Consider the following 27,864-nt stretch of genomic DNA (forward strand, 5'->3'; position numbering starts at 1 on the left):
AACACATTCATTGACTCTGACTGACCTCCAATCATATTTATATGCGTAGTTCACGTTCCAATCCCTGCCGAGTTTTCCCAACTTTACATAGAAAGTGTTAGTTACCCACTTTATATTTCTATAGGAAGTTGGGAAAACTCTGTAGGGATTGGACCGTGAACTAGGCATAAAAAAGATAATTCTATACATTTTCTATCGAACGTTGGGAAACTCTATGGGGGATACTTCGTTGGCTTCCACAGAGATATTAACCATGTTTAAAGAGTAAAAAAAAAGACTTACAATCAAAGATCTGCAAAACTCAATAGGTTACGTCCGCACGATTTATCTACGCTCATCTGCTCGTTTGAGTATTTTTCTTTTCTTTTTTTTCCTGAGACACAGTGAACGTGACGCGCAAGTTTACGCACGTCGGTAACCATGGCGACCTCGCACAGAGCAGAGACAGGAAAAGTTTTGTCATGTCACAGAATTAGCCTTTAAAAAGTCCTTATTCTTCTACAGGTAAGGAGGTTACACTGATTTACTTTTTTTAATCAAGCGTGAAACTTTTTTTTTCTGAAAGTTGCCGAGTTACCTAGATTTAATTTGTTTTCGACAAAAAGCTTGATAAACTAGATTCTGTGTTGCATTCAAATATATTATAAACTATTAATAGTGTTTGTTTTGACTATAATTAATATACTAATGTTAGCTGTTGTAAAATAGCAAATGTTTTGAAGTACTTTGCTTTAAGAACAAGAACAGAGTAATTGTATATGCTAATTTACAGTAACTCGACTTCACACTCACTGTTATGTTCAGACTTTGAGTACTCATTTCCCACCACTGTTGATTTCTGCCTGCAGGCATGTCTTCCAGAGCCACTAAAGCTAAGCCTGGTCAGTTTGGGAGTGACATCCACAAGCTGCTTCAGGCGGCGGAGGCTGGTCAAAAGGCTGACATCTTGGCCTACTCCTCAGGGCATTTGGGGCCCCGCAGTCTTGTCCAGAGCCAGCCTCATAAAGAAACAAAGCAGCCTTTTTGGAGCACTTCAGAAAAACACAGACAAACTCCAAAACATGTAACTCTCCAAAAACAGCCGTCTAAGGCTGTGAAGAATAACATGAAAGACTATTTGGCCGAGGTCACGGCGGATTTTGCGTCACTCACTATAGACCAAGCTTTAGCCACGGATCACCCCAATGACTCCTCTTTTGATGCTGTCCCAAGAGCAGATGCATGTTTAAATAACTCACTTCCCTGCATGAGAAAGCCTTTGCCCAAAATCCAGACAAAGTCTACTGGTCCCAAAAAGTCAGAAAACACATCTTCCCAGAGAGTGAAACTGTATGGAAGTGACAAGGGCTTGAGTAAGAAAGAGCAGACAAAGAAACCACAAGGCATTGTCAAGAACAATATTTGGAGTTGGACAAATGCTGCTGAAGTACATGAGAGGAAATTGGAAACAGTAAGTCAAACTACACACAGAATTAATACATTAGCATATGTATGATTTTTTAAATAATTTTATATTATTAATAAATTTAAGAATTTCCTCTCTCCACCACAGTGTGTGGCTTTGGATTTTGCCAAAATGTATATGTGATTTTGGAAATAATAGTCCAATAAACTCCCACACTTTGTCAGTGCCTATAAGGTAAATAATAAAACTTAGCCATCATTGTCTATTATCCTTAAAAAGTTGGGCAGTTAAGAAATGGAAACATGTGAAAGTAAATGATCATTTGTCGGACTAAAAGGAAGTTCCACATCTATGTCTCTTCATGTCTGTTGGCTGAAATGTACTGAAGTCCTATTGTTTGTGTGTCGCTGACAGGAGCTACAGAAGCTGTCATCTCAGCGCTGGCCCAGCAGAGACCGCCTGAACGTGTTCAGTGACGTCTTTGGTGATGTGTGTGAAAGCTCGCTAGTATTTGGACACATCCTGAGGGAAATTAAGGTTTTTCCATTTCCTCCTCTCACTAACACATTTTTAGCGTGTGTCATTAGACGCATTATAGCCGAGGTGATTGAGTCCCTTGTGCGGCAAACTGAAGTGGAGCAGCCAGCGAAACCTGTCTGTGGTACGTCAGCAAAAGCCACTGCTTCCACTGGGCCCATTCACAAGAGTATGAGGTCATTAAAGGTTACTCGCTACATGAAATTATGTCAGGATCAGTCTGTTTCACTAGAAATTATAATGGTTGCAAGACTATATCCTTCATACTACGCATGAAGTAATATGCATGCTATGTTTTTGTTTTCAGTCACCTTGAGTCTCTCTCTCTCTAAAACCAAAAAATCAGGTTAGAAATCTAGGAGTAATCATGGACTCAGACCTGAACTTAAACAGCCACATCAAAGCAATAACATCAGCAGCTTTTTACCATCTGAAAAACATTGCTAAGATCAGAGGAATAGTGTCAAAATTAGACTTGGAGAGACTTATCCATGCATTTGTCTCCAGCAGGTTAGACTATTGTAACGGCCTGCTCACTGGCCTCTCTAAACGAGCTATCAGACAACTACAGTACATCCAGAACGCTGCTGCTCGAGTCCTGACAAGAACCAGGAAATACGACCATATTAGTCCAGTGCTCCGGTCTCTGCACTGCCTTCCTGTCACTCAGAGAATACACTTTAAAACAGCTCTGCTTGTCTACAAGTCTTTTCATGGTTTAGCTCCAAAGTACATCTCTGACATGTTAGAGCCGTATGAACCATCTCGGGCCCTGAGATCCTCATGGAGGGGTCTCCTGGTGGTTCCCAGAGTCAATAATAAACACGGTGAGGCTGCGTTTCAGTTTCATGCAGCTAAAATCTGGAACAGTCTTCATGAGGATGTGAGACAGGCCTCAACTCTGACAATGTTCAAATCCAGGCTGAAAACTCTTCTTTTTACCGATGCATATGACTGAAAGTATTTTATCTGCACTCTCGCCTTTTACTGTAATTGATTAATTTTATGTTGATGTTTTTATTGATTCTATTTGTTTTCTTGTATGTATGCAACTGTGAAGCACTTTGAATTGCCTTGTGTATGAATTGTGCTCTACAAATAAACTTGCCTTGCCTTTTTCCTAGACTGATTATGATCTCTACGGCTTTCATATGATGTCCAATCTTGAAAACATGGTAAAATAACATTTTCTACCAGCTCATTTGTTTCTACGTTTAAGGAGACACAACAGATGTAGCTAAACAAAGTAAAAAATAAGAGATATGAAATCTTTCCATTTATATATTGTTATATATGGAAATTTATGGGCAACTATGCCTAAAACCGCACATCTTTTCAATCTCAAAAATGAATATCTTGGACCTTTTGAGGATGCAATTTTCCATATAGATAATTTTGTTGTTGATTCATCGAGTGAAGCAATAAAACTTCTTATTGTGTAGATTAAACCATGTCAATGTATTAAACGGAACAAACCAGAAAACTGCAGTGTCTCCTCTTTAATCTTAAACAATTTATCTGCAAAAAAAAAACATCTTCTAACAAACAATGACTTCTTTCAGATTTTTTTTAATTTCACTTGTTTATCAAAAATCACACATTTCATTTATTTTATTTCTCAGCCCTCTCAACACTCACTGAAGCGTCCAGGCACGGCGCCCACACCAGAGCTGGAAGACAAAGAAGAAGAGGTGCACTTATTAGAACAAAAGGCCAGAGCGCTACTGGATGAAAATGAAAGGTACTTCACTTTAGTTTGAAAAATACTGAACTAACACAAGTTCTGAGTAATTTGCTGCATTTGTTTGCCAGACTGAAAACTGAGCTACAAGCTGTCTTACAAAGTACATGCCCAGAAGACAAAAAGTTAAATGGTAGGTTGATATTTTAATCATTAGCAGCCACAAATAGGCTCTATATTAAGACCCTGTAGGGAATGGCACATGCTTACTCTAAATAATTGTAAATTTCCTGAGAAGACAGACTGAACAAAAGCTCGCTTTGTCAAACTCAGACCCTATGGCATCATCGTCTATCTACAGCTCATTGGTATTTTGTGCTGTGTATTTGCAGATGCGTCACTGTCAGAGCTGGAGAGCGAGAGTGCCGATGGGCGCGATACCAGTCTCAAGTCCAAGAGACGTCAGGTGTTAGATTTGTGGACAGAGAGCCAACAGCTGGAGGAGGAAATTCGAGACAAACTGGTTTCCACTGACATAACTACGGCCATTGACAAACGCGTCAGGGCCCTCAAGGTACAGAGAGATAAACTGCCTTCTTATCTGGTGTGTGCCACTTACAGCTGTACTGCGCTGAAACATGAAGAGTACATCATATCTGCACTGCTTTAGGGGATATATTGAATTGTAATACAGGCACATGACACTTTTTGCTCCTAGACCGAGATGATGAAGTTGATGGTCTCAAGTAACAAGCTGGAGAATACCAACGAGGCAAGGCATTTGGTTCATTTGACTAAATCGTATTAACTTTGCAACGTCAGTCATTATAGTTTATTTATTTGAAGGATCTCGAGGACAAAATCAACACCGTTTTGCGACGTGAGAAGATTAGCAGTAGCCTCCGACAGTGAGTTCCTCTTTACATTTCAGTCTTTTTTTTTATATATATAATATTCCGTTACCAATGCTTTCAATGTGTTTCATTGCCAGGAGACTGTGGGATGAAATCAGGCCGAACATGTGAATGGAAGTTGGCTGGACCTATCAGCAGAACCAAACATGTCACGGAAGGTTTGATACATCTCCTAAGACATGTAATAAAGTGCGTAGAGAGGATAAATTGTTTTATTTTTATACTTACTATCAAAACTTCCTGTTGAATACAAAGGGTTTACATTAGGTTTGAGATTAGAACTCGTCTTGGCTGCTTTGACACTCCTGACTCTTTTTATTTGATCTTTCTTAACATTATTTAATTCACAACTTGATGATGATAATCAAAGAAACAGCAGCTTTTTTGGACTGTCCTTCTTGGCGAGCTGCAATACAGTACGAAACTTTTAATTTTAAGAGCATACAGTTAATGCTTTAGCCACAAGAGGGCAGCATGGTCATACAAAGAAACATGATTTTTACAGGGCAATTTCTGAGCTAAAAGGCGAGGCAAGTTTGTTTATACCGGGTATATTTCGTGAGCTAAAATCCTAACATACTAATGACTTGTTGTGTTGTGTGTTGTTTAATTAGAATGGTTCTCAAGCTGTGGTGTGTGTACCGCCAGGGGAACTTTAGGGTCATCTGCTGTTTTAGATTTTATTCATTTTGATTCTAGATCATTTCATTTTTGCTATAATAATTGGTTTAAATTGTTTTTTTTCTGGTTTAAGACATGGTTTAGACCCAGTTTAGACATGATTAAGAAATAAATTACATTTCTTTTGTACAGAATCGATCTTGATCTAGACCTGGTGGTACTTAGGTTGGTCAAATATTTTATGAGGTTGAACTTAGTGTAAAACGTTTGAGAACCGATGTATTAATACTGCTACATAGCATAATAGGTAGCGTTCACGATTTAGAATGTGATGGTGTCATGATGTCAGATGGAGGGCAGGGCCAACAACTCTATGGGAGAAATGCAGTTTTTGTAAGAAATCTCCAAAATAAAAAATTACAAATGTTTTTCCTCATCAGTATTTGATCGTGATTGGATTCACAAATCTGTGATATTATTTTTATGTCTGAAAGTTCTTTCTATTGGACAACATCACGCTCATGTTTTCGCATATTGTCACCACTTTTTGTTCATATGTGCTGACAGAGGAGATAATGAACTTTGTGACAGTTTTTGTTTCATGTGGACAGACATAAAAATATGCATGTTGTCAGTTACCACAGTTACCATAGTTACCGTCAGTTGCTCCACCTCAATGTTAAACTATTGGCTCTTTACAATGTTGTGATGTCACGTGAACGCAACCTATTGCCTAACTCATTTTTCCACTGTTTTCGGAAAACATGAAAAAAAGACATTTTTAAGGCAACACATTGGAGTTCTCTTATTGCCATTGTAACAATACAAAAATGACTTAGACAAGTATGCTATGTGGCTAGCATTATGTTTGGAGAAAATGTAATGTTTTGTGCATTCATAAAAAATGAACAGATTAGATGTATCCAACACAACAGGCCTCTCCTCTTCTGATAGATACACAGTGACCTTTGCCCCCAACACCAGAGATTGCCTCGCTGTCTGCCAGAGCCAAATCAAAGGCCAAAGTCTGGGGGCTGACACAGTGAGTACAGTCGAACGTCCTGTTGTCACTCACTGTCTCAGTTCTTTTCGCACATCGAACAACTCCCAACGCTTGTGTGAGGGCTACCTGGACCGTCAACAACATGCTTCTCCGGACTCTGCTTCTGTTCCTCTGCCTGTCGTCAGGGCTATGTGCCACTCTTGGCCTTTTCCAAATGCAGAAAGAGGAGGATACGCCACCTCAAGACACAGCTGCTGTTTTGGACAGTGTAGTTGAAGCTTCGGATGGAAACATACAAGATACTGAGGCTACTACAGATCCATCTCCACTTGTAGAAGAAGGTTTGCCAGAAACATTAATGGCAAATGATATCCAACTAGAAGCAGATAAAGAAGCAAATGAAGATACCCCGGTGGTGGATGCGGCTCCAGCTGAGGAGGCAGTGACAGACTCTGACAAGAAAACTGAGGATGTCCCCATAGTAGAAGCCAAAGTGCCTGAAGAGCCAACAAATGACCAACCTTCACCGGACGCCCCCATCGTAGAAGCCAAAGTGCCTGAAGATCCAACAAATGACCAACCTTCACCGGATGCCCCCATCGTAGAAGCCAAAGTGTCTGAAGATCCAACAAATGACCAACCTTCACCGGACGCCCCCATCGTAGAAGCCAAAGTGCCTGAAGATCCAACAAATGACCCACCTTCAACGGACGTCCCAATCGTAGAGGCCAAAGTGGTTGAAGCTCCAATCCAGGACCAACCTTTACAAGAGGAGGACAATGAGATCAAGCCCATCCAGACAGAGGAGGTCCCACAGAAGACAGAGGAAAGCTACAGCGGGTGGGGCTTCAACTCAATCAGAAGCAGCTTCCAAAATATGAACGGATATTTCGACTCCCTGGTGGAGCTGGTTGGAGGGCGAAATGGGGTGTGCGAGTACCGCTGTAGATACGGTAAGACTGGATCACTCATGCTTTATCTCTACTCAAGTGTTTCCCAATCAGGTCTAGAGGGTCTCATGGGGGTGTGTGCAGTAACTCAGGTGTTAGATTGTTTCTTGTCAATTGTAAGCCATTAAGAATGACTGGGGTGTACACAAGACAGACAAAAAGATTAGAAAGCACTCTTACATAAATTGATCTTGATGTTTTCTTGCAATGAACCAGACGACATGGCAGTTATCAGTTGAGGAGGGGGTGTTACACAATCAATACATATGTTCTCAAACAGAAGTCACATCTTATCTGCACACTGGCCCACACCGGATGCCCTGATAGGACTGCTCCTGAACATCACTTTGTTAATCTATCTCTATGTCCCCGTGTTGTTTTACAGGAGAAATCCCAGCGCCCCGTCCCGGATACCAGCTCCCCGAGCCCAACGGCTGCAGCTCGTCTCTGGTGGGATTCCAGGTGAATGCTGCTGTAGGTGCCTTTGATAACATCTGCAGCTCCACTTAGCACTGTTTATAGGATGTAGATCCTTACATTTGAAAAGGATTAAGTGAAGTACTGTATGATGGATATGTTGCAGCACGTAAATGGGTAGTTGAAGAAAGACAAACATTAGGGCAAATTATCATACTTAGCATTAGCTGTAAATAAACTTTAATTCCGAAATTACTTAGTATTTTAGCAATACATTCAAAAAGCCAAATTTACAGCCATTGCTTAAGTATAAAGTACCTGGATGGGAAGCCTGGCGAATGTCGTGAGTAGGTGAGTGAGTGAGTGGTTGGTGGTGGTCGGAGGGGCCGATGGCGCAGACTGGTTGCCTCGCTTCCGTCAGTCTACCCCAGGACAGCTGTGGCTACAACAGTAGCTTACCACCACCAAGTATGGAGTGAATGAATAATGCAATGTAAAGTGTCTTTTAGTGTCCAGAAAAGCGCTATATAAAACCGTTGCATTATTATTTTAATTAGTATTATAAGTAAGCCCATATTTATTGCATAGTCGACAGAGCCAATGTTCCTGTTCCGGGATTACACACACAGCGATGTTCCAGACATATAATATATGTCCAGATGAGTTATTATGCACACAAAACACTGTATTATGTAGTTTGTAAATAAGACTAGTTCAGTTGTGGAAAGTAACACAATAAAAAGAACTCCTTTAAGTACTTTTACTTTACCGAAGTACATTTACTGAAGTACATTTCATATCAGTAGCCTACTACTTTCTAATCCATTACACAAAAGTAAGAGCGTTTTGAATTGTGGTTTAAGTGCATGCATTTTTTAAAGCTTTTACTTGAGAAAACAATTCATGTACTTTTTCCTACACTTCCATCCTAAAATAGTCTTTATACCAATCATTTAGATTGGAGGTACTCCTGTCTATCAAATCTGAAGTCGAGTATGTAAATGTATAATAGAACCTGAAAAGGGACGACCTACAGCTGATAACCTTGTAATCCATTTTAAATCCTGTACTGAGACGATATAGTGTTTTCCTTGGACAGCTGGACTTGGGGATCCCTGCCATGACTCAGTGCTGTAACCAACTGGACATTTGCTACGACACGTGTGGCAACAGCAAGTACGACTGCGACTCCAGCTTCCGCTCCTGTCTGCACGACATCTGCTATGACCTCAAGAAGAGCCTCGGGCTTGGGACAAAAGTGCAAAGTAAATACATTAATCTCATTTTTTATCTTATATAGTGAGTTCACAAAGTATTCCCTCTATTAATGTCGATGCTATTTTCTTATACTGGAAAATATACAATAAACTAACCTATATTCATCTCGTTTCTTTTTAGCCTGTGAATCAGTGGCAGACGGATTATTTAACACAGTTTGGACTCTTGGATGCAGGCCTTACATGAACAGCCAGAGGGCAGCGTGCATCTGCCACGAAGAGGAGAGGGATGAACTGTAAAGTAACTTATAGTACAGAGCAAAGACATTAAGGTATAATAACCAATGCAGTAGCTCCTTCACTGATTGAAAGTGTGGGAGCTCAATCAGACACAAAACAAAGATTTGAAGAGTTGGATAAGTTTTATTTATCCTGGATTAGTGAATGTGGCTGTGAATGTTAGCTGGCCCTCATGCATATTCCTGTCTGTTCATTTATCTTCTATGACTCCATTAACATAAATTACTCTGATGACTCCAAACAGTGTCTGATGGAAAGGATATTATGCTTGGATTAATTTCCTTAAGACAGAAAGAAGAAAGGTAATTAGTACAAAGCGACAAGATCAATGCTGTTGCTTAACATTTATCAAACATAAATCGGTGTCACAGAGATATTTAGAAGCTGCTGTGCAGCACTGAACGTAAGATATTGCTTTGGTGTTTTATTAATTTATATCTTACCCTGGAGGATATACTAAAAGTTTTTTTTTAAAAAGGCGAATTTATCTACCTCAAAAAGTTATATTATATTAATAGCTTTAAAGGCAAGCCTGATGAATCCCGGCATTGTCATCTTATATTTTGTCCGTGCCATCAGGGAAGAAGAAATCCATTGATGGAATAACCTGCATATTCAGGATGTTCAGGTCGTCAGCTGATCTTATTCTTTAGTGTTGACAAACCTAAACCTGACCAACTGCAGCAACCCCGGATCATAACTGTTAGTGGATTTTGGTCAGGCAGAGTATAATGCTACACCACAAGAGCACCTGTTGTAAAACTGAAAATCTAAACAAACTCTACAAATGATTGCTTTTGCCTTTTGATGTAGGTTAACAAAATATAGCATTTGGAATCTGATGTATTTATCCTTGTGCTTTACTATCTGTACGTAAACAAAGAAGCAATATTGAGCTGGTGATGTCCCGTGGCCTGAAGGAGAGGCCCGCTCACTGTGAAGAATCCTTATTTTTTAGGACTCACCAATACCTGTAATAAAATAAATGCTTGTATTTTCTTTATAGGGTAAATGTAACGCAGTATGGCTTTACAAATGAGTACAAAACCATATTAAATAGTCCTCGTCCGTTATGGTTTAAAAATAAAAAGTGCCCCAATCAAGCCTGAGAAATGTGAGGAAGTGTGACCTAGAAAAACATCCTTCATGGTGTAGTTGTTACAAATGAACTGCAGCTCTTTCCAAATGTTTTCTAATAGAAATGCCATTCATTTTAATGTCAGTAAATTATCCTGTCATGCAAAGTGGCACAGACTCACACGCCGCGGATCCAGCAGTCACACGGCAGTAACTGATGCTGGGAGAAATAATAACCAAACACATGTGGAATTAACTTTTGATGGTTGTGTATGAAACGCAGAATAAATTGAATTGGCAATTCTATTCATATGCAGGGCCTGTTTCTGCCCGGATCTGCTCACAAGTCACAATGACACCAACTACATGTCCAATATTCTATTATTCCATCTCCACCAAACCCTTATTTCAACAGATAATACAAATTATGCCATCTGATCCTTGTTTAGTAGGCTATGTACAGCATTTCCTTATACTTTTATACTTTTCCTTATAATTTTCCTTATTGATTGTAAAGCCGACTGTCAAAACTATTTATTAGACATCAGCTCAGAATTACTCATATAGGATAAGATTATAGAAAATGTATTTATTAATCAATATTAATCACATAAAGAACTTTATTCTGAATGCCACAAATGGGAAAGGTGTTTGTCCAAGTTTCAAGAGCTGACAAAACAATACAAGTATCAAATTATAATGTACAGAGTATCCGCATTGTCATTACAGATACACCCCACCCATTAAATAATTGTACTCTGTACTCTCTGGTTTAAATGACTGTTCTCATCTAAGCAGAATAAAAATCTTTTGAGGAATACCAGATCATTACAAACTGTCTTAAAGAAACATGTATTCACACAAAATAGACATATCCATCTTCATGTGGTTGTGCTTGTTCAAGTCCAATGCCGTTGCTGCTTTTCTCTTTGTTATCGTCTGGCTGCCGTTTGTCTGTCCGTCTCATGGCTGGATAAAGATGGGCCCTCCACTCACGGTGAACGGCTCCTGTGGTGCGCGGGTTTGGGCCTCCCTGCGGACTCGTCCCTGACACCGTTGAGCACAGCGAGAGTCCGCCGCCCCGCATACCAACACCTGACAGTGCAGGAACACTTGCTGCAAACAGGAGAGTTACATTTGGTCAGAGCAGAAAGAGAAGGTTTTTTTGTTCACATGTAATTACTATATTGGCAATCTTCTACTTCAGATAAATCATTTTGAATTTATTCTGCTCTCAGCATTTTGGCCGCGCTTCCCCCTCACACATATGCCAGGCAGTAAGTCTAAACAGCATGGTGCCCGAGACTTACTTTGTTGTCTTTGCCAATAAATTTGAAGACGGGGACCTGGTAGTGTTTGGAAAGCTGGTCCTTTGATGAATACTGGATCACAGTTTCATCCGAGATGCACCTGAGTTAGAGCCAAGAAGAAGTAGAGCACAATCAGTGGTGTGGTACGAGGTCGGGACATTTTGCCAAAATGATGCAATAATACAGCGGGTTCAGACAGTGTTCATATTCCTCTATTATTCATGTTTTTATGTAACATAAAATGATCTATTATTATCATTGTCTGTAAATCTACACACAGGCCTAAAGTATAGAGGTTGTACCTTTTTGTGTCATGGGCGACTATGATTGAGAAGATTGGGGCTGCACTGTGGTAAAGATGGATTGTAGTCAACCATCTATAGGTTCTAAATACTTCACTTTTTACACTACGAAAGAATATATTTATTTTCTGGCACTAAGGCTTTATATGACAGGACTACACGAGGTGAAAGAGAGAAGAACGGAGACATTCAGCAAACTTGCAGCCAGGATTCGAACCCACGACGCTGAGGCCAGAAGAGTGCCGTGCGTACATGTGCAGCGCCCTTTCCAACAAGGCTATTGGGGCACACAAGTATCTACTCTTAAAGGAACAGGCCACCGTTTTTAAATACTGAGAGATGTTCTTGCCTTAGCTTAGACGAGTTGATGCGTACCTGTCTGGTCTTTGTGCGTGCACTTAGTCACGCAAAAAGATGTTTTTAGCATTTAGCCTCTCCTCCTCTCCTCTATGGAACCAAATGATCCAAGTCTAGCTACACAAATTAAACTAAAATAGGGGAAACGTGGAAGAGCTTGGTCGCTTCTAACTTCACCCCCGTTTGGCCCCATAGAGGAGAAGAGAGGCTAATTGCTAACAACATCTTCAATCTTTTAGCGTGACTGAGTGCATGTTTCAAGAACAGACAGGTACGTATGAACTCGTCCAAGCTCAGGTAAGAACATATCTCAGTATGGAAAAACGGTGGTCTATTCCTTTAATGCAACTTACCCGCGGGCCAGATCAATCTCTAGCTCATTCCTGTGCGGAGTTATGAATTTTTAAAGAATAACCAGAATGCTCATTCTAGCCACTAGGGGCATTACATAAAAAAAGAAGAAAGAGTTCCACATGTGTCCAGCAGAGGGCACTGACATAATAATAGCTCAGGATACAACAACACAGTATATAGCCATGTGGTAAATGGACAGTCTCCCCCAGGGCGGCTGTGGCGAGTGTGGAGCGAATGAATAATGACTATTATGTAATACTTTGAGGAACTTGTAAAGTGCAATACAAGTGTTGCAAAACAAGAGGTCGGGGCTTTGACCAAATCACAGCTTATTATTATTCATTTTATGGAAACATTTTCAGTATTATATGCGGCCCGCGACCCGCCATGGGAGCTGAATTTCGGCCCGCGGCCAAAAATGAGTTTGACATCCTTGCTTTAATGTGTTCTTGCAGCATAATCAGTGTGTGATTTTACCAGTAGAGAATCATGTACTGTGTGTTCTTTTTACACCAGACTGCAACATAATAAAATAAAAAGGTTCTTTGTTCACAGTTAATGCAGTGCTGTTATTTTAAAATATCACCAAAGCTTTTCTGAATCCCATTTTATGGATATCTTCACACACCCTGGTCAGCGGTTTATATTTCTAACACAGGAATTCAGTGAGCTGCGGTGCCCCACAGTCTTCAATCATTGTTATGAAATAGTGAAAATGGATTATAGACCTGCTCCATTGGTGTCTGCAGTCTGGCAAAAGGAAAACTCACTTGGATAAAAGCAGCAAAGTGGTTTTAGCAAAAGTGACTGCTCCCCTGATAATAAGGCAGTTGTGCTGGAGAAACTTTTCCACTCCTATTAATCAAAGCACAGGGCCAGTGGCTTTTTGGGTTTGACATTTTCTTTAAGCGTCCGGAAGTCTTTGGTCTGTAACCAACGTTTTAAGAACACCAAAGATGAATCTGATCTTTTGACACCCATTAAAGACCCTCAGGCTGAGATCACATCCTCGCCATTAACAATGCAGACAGAAAATGCCATTGATTTCAAGATTTTCATAACCAAGGTGACTCTCCTATAAATGGAAATCTGTTTTGGCCTGATTTACTGCGAGGAAACTTGGCAGTCGATCAACAAGAGTTTTTCGACAGACTTAATTATGCCTTTGGGTTAGCTCATGTACCATTAAGTAATACACATATTTTATTCCTAACTGTATAATTTTGCATCTGGGTTTCCAATGGTGCAATAATAATAAATAAAGGACTTTTGGATGACAGAATAAACAGTAGGGATCTTCATCCTTTTTAAGCTGCTCCCCAAAGGCTCCCTTCTACGCAAGCTTCATGAGTCTCTGCATTTTCTTCTTGCTCTGAAAGAGTTCAAAAACAATCTGCAGACTAAATAGTAAATATTCTAATTATTAAAAGGGAATTAGAGTAGAGTCAAAAGCATAGGTGGCTCTCACTTCAGTCTTTTACTGTCCAAAAGGATTTTTTCATGCCACGACAGAACAGTGTTACACCATATAAGCAGCAGCCTTACACAATGGCAGGCTATTGATTTCACAAGTCTTTGACATTTTACCAGACGTTTCCCTTTCCTTGTTGAGTCATGACTTTGCACACTTTTTCTTCAGTGTGCTGCATTTTACCTGAACTAAATTTGAAATCTCCGTTGGTAAGGAATAAGTGATGGGCGTGGGACAATTAAACAAGATCTTATTTAGTAGTGATGGGTTAATGATACCTCAAAATAGCGTCACACTGTATCACACTGTGTAGGTAGGCTAATAGGCGCCATCTAGTGGTGAAAAGGCATTGCAGCAGTGAGTGTGAAAAAGTGAACTCAACACTGACAGCTCATTTATTCTCGTTCGGAAATGTGAACCAAATTGTCAGGATTGAGCTGTGAACTGAGAGTGATAATTATGAAAGAGGAAAACTGCTCCGGATAATGAGAACAGAAACAAATGAATGATAATTAAATATCAATGATACAACCATCTGAATGAAGTCACTGACCAAGATTTAATAAAGGATAGTGCCTGTGACAATAATAGGGCACCATACATATTTTTGCTTTTGTTCACCAGTGGATGTAAAGGCAAACAACTACACCATAATAGTTCATCATCTGACTCGAACTCCTGCTTGTTAACCGGACGCACTCCTCACAGAGCTACGTGAACAGTATAACAGCTTTATGAAGTACTGTGCTATATCTATGTTTTTGCGTCGCACTTCAATATGGACGTGAATGAGATGGCTCGTGTGCTTTCGTCACGACCTGGGGTGGGCGCTCGAGCTCAGCAGCACCCACGGGATCAGCGCCCGGTGCATAAATCCCAAATGACCAAATGAGCCAGGTGTTGCTCTCGTTCAGCTGGCGCGCCCTGCTGCTCGCTGCTGCACGTTGTGTACGACACTACATGATACAAAATGACACGGTGAAAGTGTTGGTCACGTGACTTTTCCTAAAATTATACGCTCTCGTGATACAACTCGGCCGAGGTGTTGCTTTCTGTGCCTGATACATGTGTCGATACCTCGGCTCATTTAGCCCATCACTATTATTTAGTAGCCTATTTTAAGATAAACATTGAGAGACATCTTTAATTGGATAATAACTATGTTGCTCTACAGCTCTGATTCTGAATAATAATTCCCAACACACCAAGTTTTCAGTCAAGACACAGAACTATACGGTTTTTAGAGGTTTTTGTCAGATTATTTCCCAGTAGATTTGGTCTGAGTGCTGAGCAAGTATCCAGACAAGATCTTATTCCGCCGCAAATTCCTCTGGCATTTATCTTGACTTTTCATATCACACTTTCTCCAAACTGTGACATCTCTAAACTCACCCGTCTTTGATGAGATAGTACTTCAGCGCCTGGTCAGCTTTGGGTCCCGGAGTGGCGAAGCAGCTCTCCACCAGCGCAGTCAGACCCTCCAGTCTTTCCTTGGGCTCTACTCCGAAAAACAGGCTATCATGAAGCTGTAGCTGAGGAGGGCTGGGGTAGGGCTCGGAAAACTCAGCGCTTTTGAACAGCTCCAGGGAAAATGGAAAGATGCCTTCACTGTGTCCGGCCAACTCCAGGTCCGAGCTGCGGAGACTGGCCTGGTACCCATCGGAAACCTGGTACTCCCTGGGAAACTCACAGGTGACCGGCAGCAGTAACTTGCTGGTGCGCACGATCAGGTCCCCACTGCTGCCCGGGCTGCTCTTAGGAAGGCCCGTCACCAAGTTGGTACCCACTATTTTGTCATCAGTTACCTGCCAAGATCAAAGTTCAGTTTAATCAAGGTTATTTTTACAGTACCTGCAGTGAGTGCAGCATGTGATTCGAATACATAAAAAACTAAAATGCACAAGGACAATAAAGGTCAAAACAAAATCAGCCATTTGTGGGGTTCCCAAAGTGGTGGTTGCAGGATAGACGATTTCAAGATGATATTTTATTATACAATGTATAACATTTAACTCGATGAGTATTTGTTTGAAAACATAATATTTAAAAAAAAAATTAGACCAAACGTCAAAATATAGCATCCAAACAAACATTATTGAGCAGGATTTAAAATGTTTTACACCTTAAACTATTATAAATTCTTTTAATATTCAGATACAGTAAACTTTACCATGCCCTGAAGGCGAAAAATACAACTACAAAAAGATCGATTTTTCCTCCAAAAGAATAATAGAACATGAACTGTTTTCGGAGATGAACAGTTTACATCTTACTAGCATAATGTTTTAACTAACAAAACACATGAGGGATGGAAAAGAAATACAGAAGCTAGACTTGTTACTCAGTAATGTACATGGTGAGCATGGTGATGGTGCATATACTAAAAAGCCTCATAATATAGTACAAACTAACCCATTAGCATTAGCTCACTACACGTGTTGTTAGCTACAGCTCCTTACTACAAGTAGCTAGTTTTAACATGTTTTGTTAATTGTTCTCAAAGTTAGACCTACCAGAGGGAATCGTTTCTTTCATAACTTGTCTCAGTAAGAGAAAACAAAAAGAAAAGCTTTCATCAACTTTCTAAACGTTTAGGAGCCATGTGTATAAGTAAAACGTCAGGATTGCTGGGCTACGTCGAGTGGAGCACCCGCCTCTTCGCCGGCCTGCCCTCCCAGGCGGAGCCATTGAATCAGGCGGGACTCGAACCCACGATGCAGTGGTCAGCGTGTCTCCAAGGAGAGCGCGCTACCGACTGTGCCATACAATCCGAACATCAGTTCAGATGCGCAGGAACTTTTATCTAAGATACTTTCGAACGTTTGTGTTTTTGAGTGAAATGACAGTGGCTCTGATCCGACTGTTTTGAACTGTTTTCGGAGATGAACAATTTACATCTACTGGCATGATGTTTTAACTAACAAAACACATGAGGGATTGAAAAGAAATACAGAAGCTAGACTTATCACTCAGTAATGTACATGGTGTGGTGATGGTGCATATACTAAAACGCATCTAGTACAAACTAACCCCTTAGCTTAGCTTGCTACACGTGTGTTGTTAGCTATAGCTCCTTACTACAAGTAGCTAGTTTTAACTTGTTTTGTTAATTGTTCTCAAAGTTAGACCTACCAGAGGGAATCATTTCCTTCATCATAATTTATCTCAGTAAGAGACAACAAAAAGAACAGCTTTCATCAACTTTCTAAACTTTGAGCAGCCATGTGTAAAAGTGAATGTCAGGATTGCAGGGCTACGTCGAGTGGAGCACCCGCCTTTTCGCCGGTCTGCCATTGACATTAGGGCATAAGCCCATCGCAGGCGGAACCATTGTGTCAGACGGGACTCGAACCCACGATGCAGTGGTCAGCGTGTCTCCTGGGAGAGCGCGCTACCGACTGTGCCATACAATCCGACCGTAAGTTTAGATGCGCAGGAACTTTTATCTAAGATCATTTCGAACATTTGTGTTTTTGAATAGTGACAGTGGCTCAGATCCGGCTAGCTAGTAGCCTACCAAACATTAGCCGTGCAGTGTGGATAAAGTCATTACTACTTAAAACTGTATGGTCATGAAGGCTAAAAGTTGCAAATGTGTCTTTAGATCTTTGAGCCGACCTGCTGTATTAAATTAAGAAGACAAATGATTTCATCTCTTGAGTAAAAGTACAGCATAGCATAGCATACTTCTGGACTAATAGGCCACTTCTTCAAAAATAGTTGCTCAGTCAAGCATTACTCAAAACTATGAAATAGACCTGCAGAAGAATTCAACAAACCATAAATTGTTTGAACTAAGTATTTCATCTTTGCATCTTCAAATTAAAAACATGAAGAATCAAGCCTGAATTCACACTGTTTGCTGGTTGTTGTGAGTATTAAGTGTATTCGGGCCTTTATGCACATCACTGTCTGCTGTCCTCTGTGTACATATTTAATGTTACTTTGTATTTACTTCAATGCGTATGTACTAGACCTTAGGACTATTTAACATTACTTGAACATGAACATCAAGTTAGCTTTGATTTGTGTGTATTCTTAGTACAAATACGCAAATCAATAAAAAAGCAGATATCAAAAACTGCTCAACTTTGCATAAACTTCACTTCAAAAACATGTGCTCAACTTAGTGCACTTTTTAAATGATTGTTAATGATGGAGCAGCTCTGAAATTCAGTAGTCATCTGTTCTTCAATTGAGAAGCGGCGGCCACACCAAAGCCCTGCAGATCTGCAGATAGCCTACCATTAAACGATATATGGGAACATTTAAAAGTGCCATTTTGTTAGAGCAAGTAATGATTTTGACATTTAGCACCACTTCATGAAATATGTGCAGCCTCTGGCTTTGTTCTGGCATAAAACTGGATTATATACAAGTAAGTGTATAAGTAGGCTATAGTATGAGACCCATTTCCCTGAAGTAATTAAATTATTATTATATGCACCACAGGAATAAAAGGGGCTTAAGAAGGATTTAGTTTCTACTTTCCCGTTTGAAACAAAACTCATGATAATCAAGCATTGGTCAAGAAAGTCTGACCACCATGAGTGGTTCTTTTCTAACTTGTCTAACTAGGCATTGAGGATTTGAAATCTACTTGAAAACTATTCCATATCTCACTTTAGTCAAAATAATGAAATACCTTGTAGCTTTCCTTTTAGTTTCAAAACAGAAATTGCGTGTGTCCTGTGTTGATCACAGATTTGCATATGGATGTTTATGGATTCTGTTTATTAAGTATCCCTACATTTATCCAGACAGCACAAAATGACATCTGTAAAGCAGTGGTTCCAGAGCTCAGTTCAACTTGGAGACATGTCTGTTTGTCCACAAAATTTGGCATTTGGTCCTACTTGGTGAAATCATTGGTCCAAAGAAACCTTGAAACAATCTTGATTCTTGATACACAGTTGCTTTTATTCAGCTCATTTAGCATCCTTGTTTTTTTGTGGGGTTTTTTGGACTGACCTCCACCACTGTCCCGCAGGTCTTGAGGCTGAAGCTGAGGTTGATGTGTGTCCCGTTGGAGACGCCGCGGCAGGACGAGTTGGACAGGAAGAGCTCCAGTCCCCCCACCAGGTCCTTGGGCACAGACACTGTGATCGAGCTGGGGTCACACTGCACCGGTACTGTACAGACAGAGGGGAGAGAGAGGGATGACAGGTGCTGACAGAGCAGCGGTATCGCTCTGTGTAATACATTGATATTCCAGGCCCAAAGATAACTTGAGCTTGTTGCTGTCAATACAATAGGTCGTGGCTGTCTGCATTGCGTTTGTCCAGGCAAAACGCTGAGGCAGAGAAGGAAAGGATTAGTATAAGATTGTAATTCACGTCTTTTATACATTACCGTTTGAAGATATGTAAAAATGGCTGACAAGGTGCAGAGAGTAGAATGAAACAACATACGACTCTGAAATTATGCTAGAAGGCTCATTGTATATATGTCAGCACTTTGGAAATTGCTGTGTTTATAAAATGTGCTATAGAGTGGAACAACAATGTATTACACATTTATTAAGGCATTATCACACTTTTACAGTGCTGCTTAGTCATTCTAAAGCTGTAAATTGGTGTGCATCTATATCTGTCTCCTGTCTTTTTCTGACACCCACCCTGACACGTGCGCCCGTCCTCCCCCAGCTCCAGGCCTCGGGGACAGTGGCACTGATGGACGTCCTGCAGCGTTGAACACCCGTGACTGCAGCCTCCGGTGTTAACATGACAACCTGCCATCTCTGTAGGATTGAACATAAAGCCCTGGCGTTAGACACAGCACAGCAGTGAGTTTAATTATTCTCTTAATTATCGGTACCTTTACAGCTGAGCCCGTCTCCAGCCAGCACACGCCCGGGACCACACTCACAGCGACGGGAGCCTTTGGTGTTGACACAGAGCTCGGCACAGCCTCCGTTAGACACCTCACACTCGTTCACATCTGCACAGAGACGCACCACTCTTTATAATCAACTTGTTCACAACCTTTACTTATATGTTTACCTTTGTTGTATTTGTACTGCCACAAAACCTCCTTCCTTCATTATTCATATTCATTTACATATCATTAGCGTATTTATCTTTTGGACAAGAACAGTATGTTTAAAGGGACTATACAGAGTTTAAAAATGTTAAAATTAAGTATTTTCCTCCCCCCCTACATGTTCCAACAATGTCCTAATGTGTAGAATGAGCCCAGACCTGTTCACCACAACTGCCTCTAAAATCCTGCACTGTCACTCAAAAAAGTGTTAATTTGGGTCCGAAGTGCCGTCATGCACAAGCTTAAAGGAATAGGCCACCGTTTTTACATACTGAGATATGTTCTTACCTAACCTAACGAGTTAATATATACCTGTCTGGTCTTTGTCCGTGCGCTCTGTCACGCAAACGGAGCACATACGCAGCCTCTCCCACATGTCATGTAGCTCCAAAAAAGCTCACGATAGAAGCTACCAAGCTCTTCCACGTGTTCCCTATTTAAATAAAGTTACGTGAAGTGTTTTCAAGCGAAGTATATTTACACAGAAATGTAACATGTCGATTTTTATAAGCAGATAAAAAGGGGTACTATATTGTGAGGCGTAATGATACGAGGAGTAAAACGTCCACGCAGTAACTCCTAAAGATTATTGACGGAAGTGAGCAGGGGGAAGTCTTTAGGAGTTCACTTAACTTAACTTTATTTAAATAACACATGGAAGAGCTTGGTAGCTTCTATCGTGAGCTTTTTTGGAGCTATATGACATGTGGGAGAGGCTGCGTATGTGCTCCGTTTGCGCGACAGAGTGCACGGACAAAGACCAGACGGGTATATATTAACTCGTCTAAGGTTAGGTAAGAACATATCTCAGTATGTAAAAACGGTGGCCTATTCCTTTAATATAAAAGCTGCAGTTACACGTATGACCTGAGGTGGCAGTAGTGAGCATAACATGGCTAACTTGTATCTAGCCCCTTTAAGGCATGAAGCAAATCCATCTGAACTGAAAACCGGGATGTCCTTTCACTCAAATCAAGTGAGCTGCCTAGTGACCCAGTGTTTGTATTAATATTTAGGGATAGATTGTGCGGGTCTATCGCTCAGTGATGAAGATTACGAATGAGTTCAAAGTAAAGGCAATGGTAAAACTTTGATGGATGATGAGAGAGAATGAGAAAGCGTAGATATTGAGGCAGTAAGCTGTGCGTGAGGGAAGAAAGGGATAATGGCATTTTCAGGCTGGATGGGTCTGTGCTGCTGGACTGTCATCCACCATTAGGCGAACAGCCTGTGGACCCACACACTGGACTGTGTGAATGAAACAAAACCACACAAAATAATCTGGTGTTATTGAAGGCAGGTGGTCAAGGTCAGGAATAATTAGAAGAGATATGAAAATACTCAAAAGTACACATTCATATTGATGTAACATTACTAGTATACACCTATTATACATATGGCTACAATAGTTGTAAAGCATTTGTAAATACTTAATTCATTCATAAAGATTGACTAAACATTCCTCATCAATTGTTGCTCATTTTCACTCAAATAGTTATTAACATTATTTGCTAAGACCATGAACATGTTTAGAGTCTGTAAAAGACAATGAGCCCAATTGCTTTTCCAAACCTCTCACGTGTTACTATGATAACAAAGACAGCGACAACATGTTTTGGTGTCTAAATGATAAACTAATGATTAGGACATTAAATGGTTAGCGTTGTTAAAGGGACTATATGGGGTTTAAAATGTTATAATCAAATATTTTCCTCCCCCTACATGTTCCAGCTATAATGTACAGAATGATCAGACCTGTTCACCACAACTGCCTCTAAAATCCTGCACTGTCACTCAAAAAGGTGTTAATTCAGGTCCGAAGTGCCGTCATGCACGAGCTTAAAGGAATAGGCCACCGTTTTTACATACTAAGATATGTTCTTACCTCACTTTAGACGTGTTAATATATCCCCGTCTGGTCTTTGTCCGTGCGCTCTGCCAGGCAAACGGAGCACATACGCAGCCTCTCCCACATGTCATATAGCTCCAAAAAAGCTCACGATAGAAGCTACCAAGCTCTTCCACGTGTTCCCTATTTAAATAAAGTTACGTGAAGTGTTTTCATGCGAAGTATATTTACCCAGAAATGTAGCATGTCGATTTTATAAGCAAATAAAAAGGGGGACTATATTGTGAGGCGTAATGATACGAGGAGTAAAACGTCCGCGCAGTAACTCCTAAAGGTTATTGCCGGAAGTGAGCGGGGGAAGTCTTTAGGAGTTACTACGCGGACGCTGTGCTCCTCGTATCATTACGCCTCACAATATAGTCCTCCTTTTTATTTGCTTATAAAATCGACATGCTACATTTCTGGGTAAATATACTTCGCATGAAAACACTTCACGTAACTTTATTTAAATAGGGAACACGTGGAAGAGCTTGGTAGCTTCTATTGTGAGCTTTTTCGGAGCTATGTGACATGTGGGAGAGGCTGCGTATGTGCTCCGTTTGCGTGACAGAGCGCACGGACAAAGACCAGACGGGGATATATTAACTCGACTAAAGTGAGCTAAGAACATATCTTAGTATGTAAAAACGGTGGCCTATTCCTTTAATATATAAGCTGCAGTTATGCGTAAGACCTGAAGTGGCAGTAGTGAGTATAAAAAGACCTTTCCCGTTAAAGTGATTAGTTGTTATGTTTCCGTGTCTACAACTAGAGGCTCAATTTCACCGTAACTATTGAGATGATTGATTATTTCTACTGACCTAAGAATTTCTATTGTTATGCTCTTGGCAGGAATACTTTTTCCCAAAGTTATCACTTGATTAAAGCACATTGCAGAAATTAGCCGCAGAAGGTTTTATCCATTAAGGCATATTTTTGCTGAAAGTATTGACTACTATTTTGCTCATCGGCACGGAGACTTGGCTCAATTTCCTGTTATTCGTAACATCCAAACAGTGAAGTTTGATGTAAATTAGTTTGGAGGATTGTGAGTTTGAATAACAAATGATGTCTGCCTGAACATAAACAGCTGAGATGAAATGACAGTGATGTGAATTATGCCTGTGTTTCAACAATACTGCTCCCTGCTGAAGACGGTAATCACATTTGAGCTCCCAGAATGCATTTAGTGTGAAGCTTTGACTGTTTGTCTTATCTGAGTGCTGTCTCTTTCTCTCACCCATGCATGTTTGTTTGTCCGGTCCCAAGACGGTCCCAGCAGCGCAGTGACATTCAGCCTTGGGACAGTGCGGGCCGCTGCACTCCACCTCATCACAGATATCATAGAAGTCTGCACCGCAAAGACAAATACTGGGTAATTGATTTACTTTCTTGACATACTGCACATGCATTGTGAGGATTATTGTGGATATAAGAATGCATGTGGATGGAATGTGAACTTAAGCTGTTATTCTCAGTATCTGAGGCAGAGCAAAAAAATTGTTTTCTATAAATATTTAGTTTGGCGTTTGAGTGCTCAAGTACGGAAGAGTATTAGGGCCATGTAAAGAAAACAATCCTCTTAAAAGCAAAGGGATGTCCATGGTATTTGGAAAGATATTGTAGCATCCAACATAATCGCATAAGTCATGTATAAAGGTTTTTGGGGAAATGGAAAAAATACTGAACACTCATGAAGATGACTTGGATAGAAGGAGCCCTATTTTGTGTTTTATTTCTATTGTCTAAGTTGCAAGTAATTATTGAAAGGGACTATACAGAGTTTAGAAATGTTAAAACTAGGTATTTTCCACCCCCTACATGTTCCAGCCATGTCCTAACTAACTGCCTCTAAAATCCTTCACTGTCACTCAGAAAGGTGTTAATTCGGATTAATATGGAGACTGCAGTTACACGTAAGACCTGAGGTGGCAGTAGTGAGTATAAAATGACCAGCTTGCTTCTAGTCTCTTTCGATACTAAAAACATGTACAATAGAATCCCCTCTGGGGCCAGGACTCCCCTGAAAAAAAGATTCTTAATCTAGGTGGGACTATCCTGGTTAAATAAAGGTCAATAAAAAAATAAAATACAAGTTAGTCATTTTATACTCACTACTGCCACCTCAGGTCTTAGGCGTAACTGCAGGTTGTATATTAAGCTCACACGTGGACTTCGGATCCGAATTAACAACTCTTTGAGGGATTTTAGAGGCAGTTGTGGTGAATAGGTCTGAGCTCATTCTACACATTAAGACATGGCTGGAACATGTAGGGGGAGGACAATACATAATTTTAACATTTTTAAACTCTGTATAGTCCCTTTAAGTCTGTTTGTTGTGTTGTTGGGAAGTCTGACTAGAGTATTTACAATAGGCATATTTCACACTTACATCCGCAGTACACGTGGAAGCAGACTGAGGGCTTGGGTAGCTTGTAGACGAAGTATCCTCCGGGACAGGCCTTCACCTCCGCAGAGGCGTTCCAGTGGCAGCAGTCCCCATTAAAACTGGCACACACAGACGCGCCCACGACCCCGTCCTGCACCTGGGGGTGACTGCCGTTCAGCCAGATGGGGGCGTGAGTGCCGCAGTAGTTTCCAGAGATACAGAAGGTGGGCATCGCGTCTCCGGCCATCCCAGTGAAGCGGTACCACTCTCCAGCCACGTGGTTGTCACACTGGGGGGCGCTGTTGGACGACTGGTTCACGTGGAACTCTGAGTTTCTCCAGGGCTCATTCAGACTGATGTAGGCGGAGCACGGGTCCAGGTCTGAGGCTGTGGAGCCGTAATAAAGCATTAATACATCTGTAATTAACAAGATAATTACTCATTCTTGAGAGATTATTGCAATGTTATTACTGATTAGTGTCTTCCCATGGATAAAGACCAGGACAATAAAGAAGGCCAGATTTTACAGAACCTCTTAGTTATGATCTGCAAAACCGTATAGCTGAAACAGACTGAAATTCCCTATAAAACACATCAACATGTTTTTTTGGGGGGGGAAATCCAGTGACCTATGGATGATCATTTAACAATAAAAAGACAAATGTTGATGTAATAAGATTTGAAGGCCTTTCACATCTCTCATTATATTTCATATGAATGTGTGCTAATGCAAATGCCCGCCTATTGTTAAAAGCTGTACAGAATTCCTCATTTCCTTTTGTTTATTTTACATCTGTCGACAGGCATTGCTCTTGTCCAAAAAGCTTTCGCCTTTAAATGCCTCTCCAACAAAAGTACCTTTATTCACATTGAACTGAGCTAATTCTGACCGGGATACTGTGGTGGCTTTGTTTACTAATTGGACAATCCCAGGAAAAACAAAGATGTTTTGTAGAGCCTCCACTTCAGTTAATTTCACTTCAGACAGAATGGCCCGATGGTCTTTCAGCTGCTTCGTTGGCAAGAAATGTATTTGAACTAATCATTGTCAGTTCTAATTGTACTAAAAGCTTTAGATGCGATTTACAATTGGCTGAGAACTCAATGAGATTTGTCTGTGGTGATTCTTTAACTTAACGCAGTAGTGCAGAATCTGGAAAAACAAGAAGTATTCAATATGTATTGCTTGCAAAGTAGTAGTTGGGAACAAAACATTGAACTAAAGAAATTGAGAGAATGTAGCAGAGCTATTGTAGTAAACCTGAAGTTGCAGAGTAAAGAAAGTAGTAAAGTATCTACAGTGACAAGATGGATCTGACCAACATTGAAGGAGAAGCAGTGACCACAGGCTTAAAAGTAAAATTACTGCACACCTGCAGCTGTATAGCTTCCCTAAAGTTATTTGAGAGGGAGTTAGACATAAGCCAATGTATACTTTTTGCGTGTTCCAAGCATGGATACACGGAGAGGACACCTGACCTGAAATCCATGTCAAATTATTCAATAGACGTTATCTGCAAGTAGAAATACATTTTGCCAGATCACACATCATTCACACATTCATTCACTCCTCCAGGTGTCCACGAAGCAGGCGATGCACCAATGACAGCTTCTCCACCCACTTCAAATGAAACAAATTAAATCATATACCTGCAGAGTGAGCTGCAGCTGTAGTGGTGCAGAGGGCAGGGGCCAGCGCTGAGTCATGTGGCTCTATGCTAATGCTAATGCAGTGTTAAATCTCCCAGATGGGACTGTGCCGTTCTCATAGACGGAGCTGAGACACTGACCCCGAATGCACCCTCACTATCTCTCGGCTTAAGCTGAAAGAGATATGACTTTAGAATTATGTAAAGTAGCCATTTATTTCATGTGCATGTGACAGGTTAGACTTTTTCTTTTTTGTTATCAGAAATAAAACTCAATTACATTAAGGTGAATTATAAGTATCATATAATGAATCTGCCAACAACTGTAGTAGTTCCCATGTTTATTTTTTCAACTTCCTTATTGGGGATGGAGATGTAAGAAGAGTACATTTTCTGGGCCACTATACTGTACTAATGGGCCAATCCATGGAATATGTTTTTTTTTTTCTTGGAATATAAGGATTGCAACTTTTATTATTCAACTTTCTCACTTCACTGGTGTAAAACTATGATTACTGCTTAAAGTGAGAGTCTTTAAAGTTAAAGGTTTTATAGATAGATTGCATCATTGACCGCCTGGGTCTGAAATTTGATGTAACGTATGTAATATTCAATAATAATATTTCCGAATCGGAATCCTCAGTGCTATCACTTTGACCGATGAGTTTTCGTCTGAACCGGCCTGTCAGGTCCAATCAGGAGGGAGGACGAGGGGGGGGCTTGATCATTTACTTTTGAAAGTTGAAAGCTCTCCCCATTTTGCAAACTAGGAGTGGCTTTCTAGTCCAATCAGGAGGGGTGGAACAGGATTTCAAATTTCACTCTCACTCTCTCCTCACTGTACAGACTATCCCATAATAGGAACAGGCCACCATTTTTCTATACTGAGATATGTTCTTGCCTGAGCTTAGACGAGTTGATGCGTACCTGTCTGGTCTTTACGCATGCGCTCAGTTACGCAGAAGAGAGGAGAGGAGGCTAAATGCTAACAACATCTTTGGTCTTTTTGCGTAACTGAGGGCACGCACAAAGACCAGACAGGTACACATCAACTCATCTAAGCTCAGGTAAGAATATATCTCAGTATGGAAAAACGGTTGCCTGTTACTTTAACAGATAGCCTGGCAAGCCATACTATTCTCTGTTTATTCTAAAATGGGGATTATGAATTTCAAATATAAGAGAAAGTAAGGTTTGGACTATTTAACAGAGTGAATGCCAAGAAAGTCATTGTTAGGAAAACATGAAATATGATCTCATATTATATGCACTAAGTAGGTTGTTTTCAGTAATTAAAACAAATGCACGTTTGAATACTACATTTTCTGCAATAGTGTTATTAAAAAGAATAGTTGCACTGGTATAGTCGCACTAAAAAGTAGTACAAGCACTTCCACCTCTGATTCCGACAACTGGTACAAAGCAGTTTCAACTTGACTTGTGTAATCTGTACAAATGCAATGCCTGATTCTCCTTTATCGCCTTTATGTTTTTAATGCACTCCTAAAAGCAAACCACTTACCCTTGTTAGAGACGCATTTTTACCAAGCAACAAAGCGCCACTGTTAGTTGAAATCCCTTCATTAGTGCTCAGTTTAAAAGCTGGAGCAGATGCCACAGACGCAGATGATGCCCATATTTCAGACGACATGGGCACCCGAGGGACCAGAGACAAATGAATGGAGACAGAAATGAGTCTACAGTATTCCATAATGAGAGTCTTACTCACCCACAGCTGGGGCCATCAGAAGCTTCAGAACCAAAAGTGAAGCGAGCAGAACGAGCGACATGTCTGTGGTCGGACGTAATCCAGAACTGTGGTTTTTGGTTCATCCCAACTCTTTCTTAAATAGTCAACTCTTATCGCTGTCACTTTGTTCATTTTACCTTGACCTCTTGAGACGTGCGTATTCCCAAATCTGGAGCATCCTCTCATTGTTGTCTGTGTCTCTGCCTTCTTCTGACAATAGTGCAGACATT

At 40.6% G+C, this 27,864-nt stretch overlaps 3 protein-coding genes across 3 annotated transcripts; 2 read left to right on the forward strand and 1 right to left on the reverse strand.

Annotated features, from left to right (window-relative positions):
* Positions 1-848: 848 nt before the first annotated feature.
* Positions 849-4,629, forward strand: LOC306965173 (uncharacterized protein C6orf118-like; the record flags this gene model as incomplete). Its single annotated transcript, XM_079559418.1, has 8 exons — positions 849-1,450; positions 1,820-1,942; positions 3,067-3,117; positions 3,565-3,683; positions 3,755-3,816; positions 4,016-4,197; positions 4,342-4,395; positions 4,615-4,629. The coding sequence occupies exons 1-8, from the start codon at positions 851-853 to the stop codon at positions 4,627-4,629; spliced, it is 1,206 nt and encodes a 401-aa protein (XP_079415544.1). The 5' UTR covers positions 849-850.
* On the forward strand, positions 4,468-9,493 carry pla2g12b (phospholipase A2, group XIIB). The gene is made up of 6 exons (XM_079560192.1): positions 4,468-4,531; positions 4,615-4,695; positions 6,113-7,114; positions 7,497-7,573; positions 8,628-8,793; positions 8,927-9,493. Exons 3-6 carry the CDS (start codon positions 6,304-6,306, stop codon positions 9,043-9,045), a joined length of 1,173 nt encoding a protein of 390 aa, XP_079416318.1. The 5' UTR covers positions 4,468-4,531; positions 4,615-4,695; positions 6,113-6,303; the 3' UTR covers positions 9,046-9,493.
* A 1,417-nt stretch (positions 9,494-10,910) lies between these two features.
* On the reverse strand, positions 10,911-27,847 carry oit3 (oncoprotein induced transcript 3). Its single transcript, XM_079559778.1, has 9 exons — positions 27,614-27,847; positions 24,239-24,622; positions 23,087-23,197; positions 19,734-19,856; positions 19,534-19,656; positions 18,888-19,048; positions 15,309-15,721; positions 11,433-11,532; positions 10,911-11,238 (listed from the first exon to the last, which is right to left on the reverse strand). Exons 1-9 carry the CDS (start codon positions 27,672-27,674, stop codon positions 11,086-11,088), a joined length of 1,629 nt encoding a protein of 542 aa, XP_079415904.1. The 5' UTR covers positions 27,675-27,847; the 3' UTR covers positions 10,911-11,085.
* Positions 27,848-27,864: the final 17 nt, after the last annotated feature.

This window comes from Gobius niger (genome assembly GCF_951799975.1).
Source record: "Gobius niger genome assembly, chromosome: 7".
Taxonomy (NCBI): Eukaryota; Metazoa; Chordata; class Actinopteri; order Gobiiformes; family Gobiidae; genus Gobius; species Gobius niger.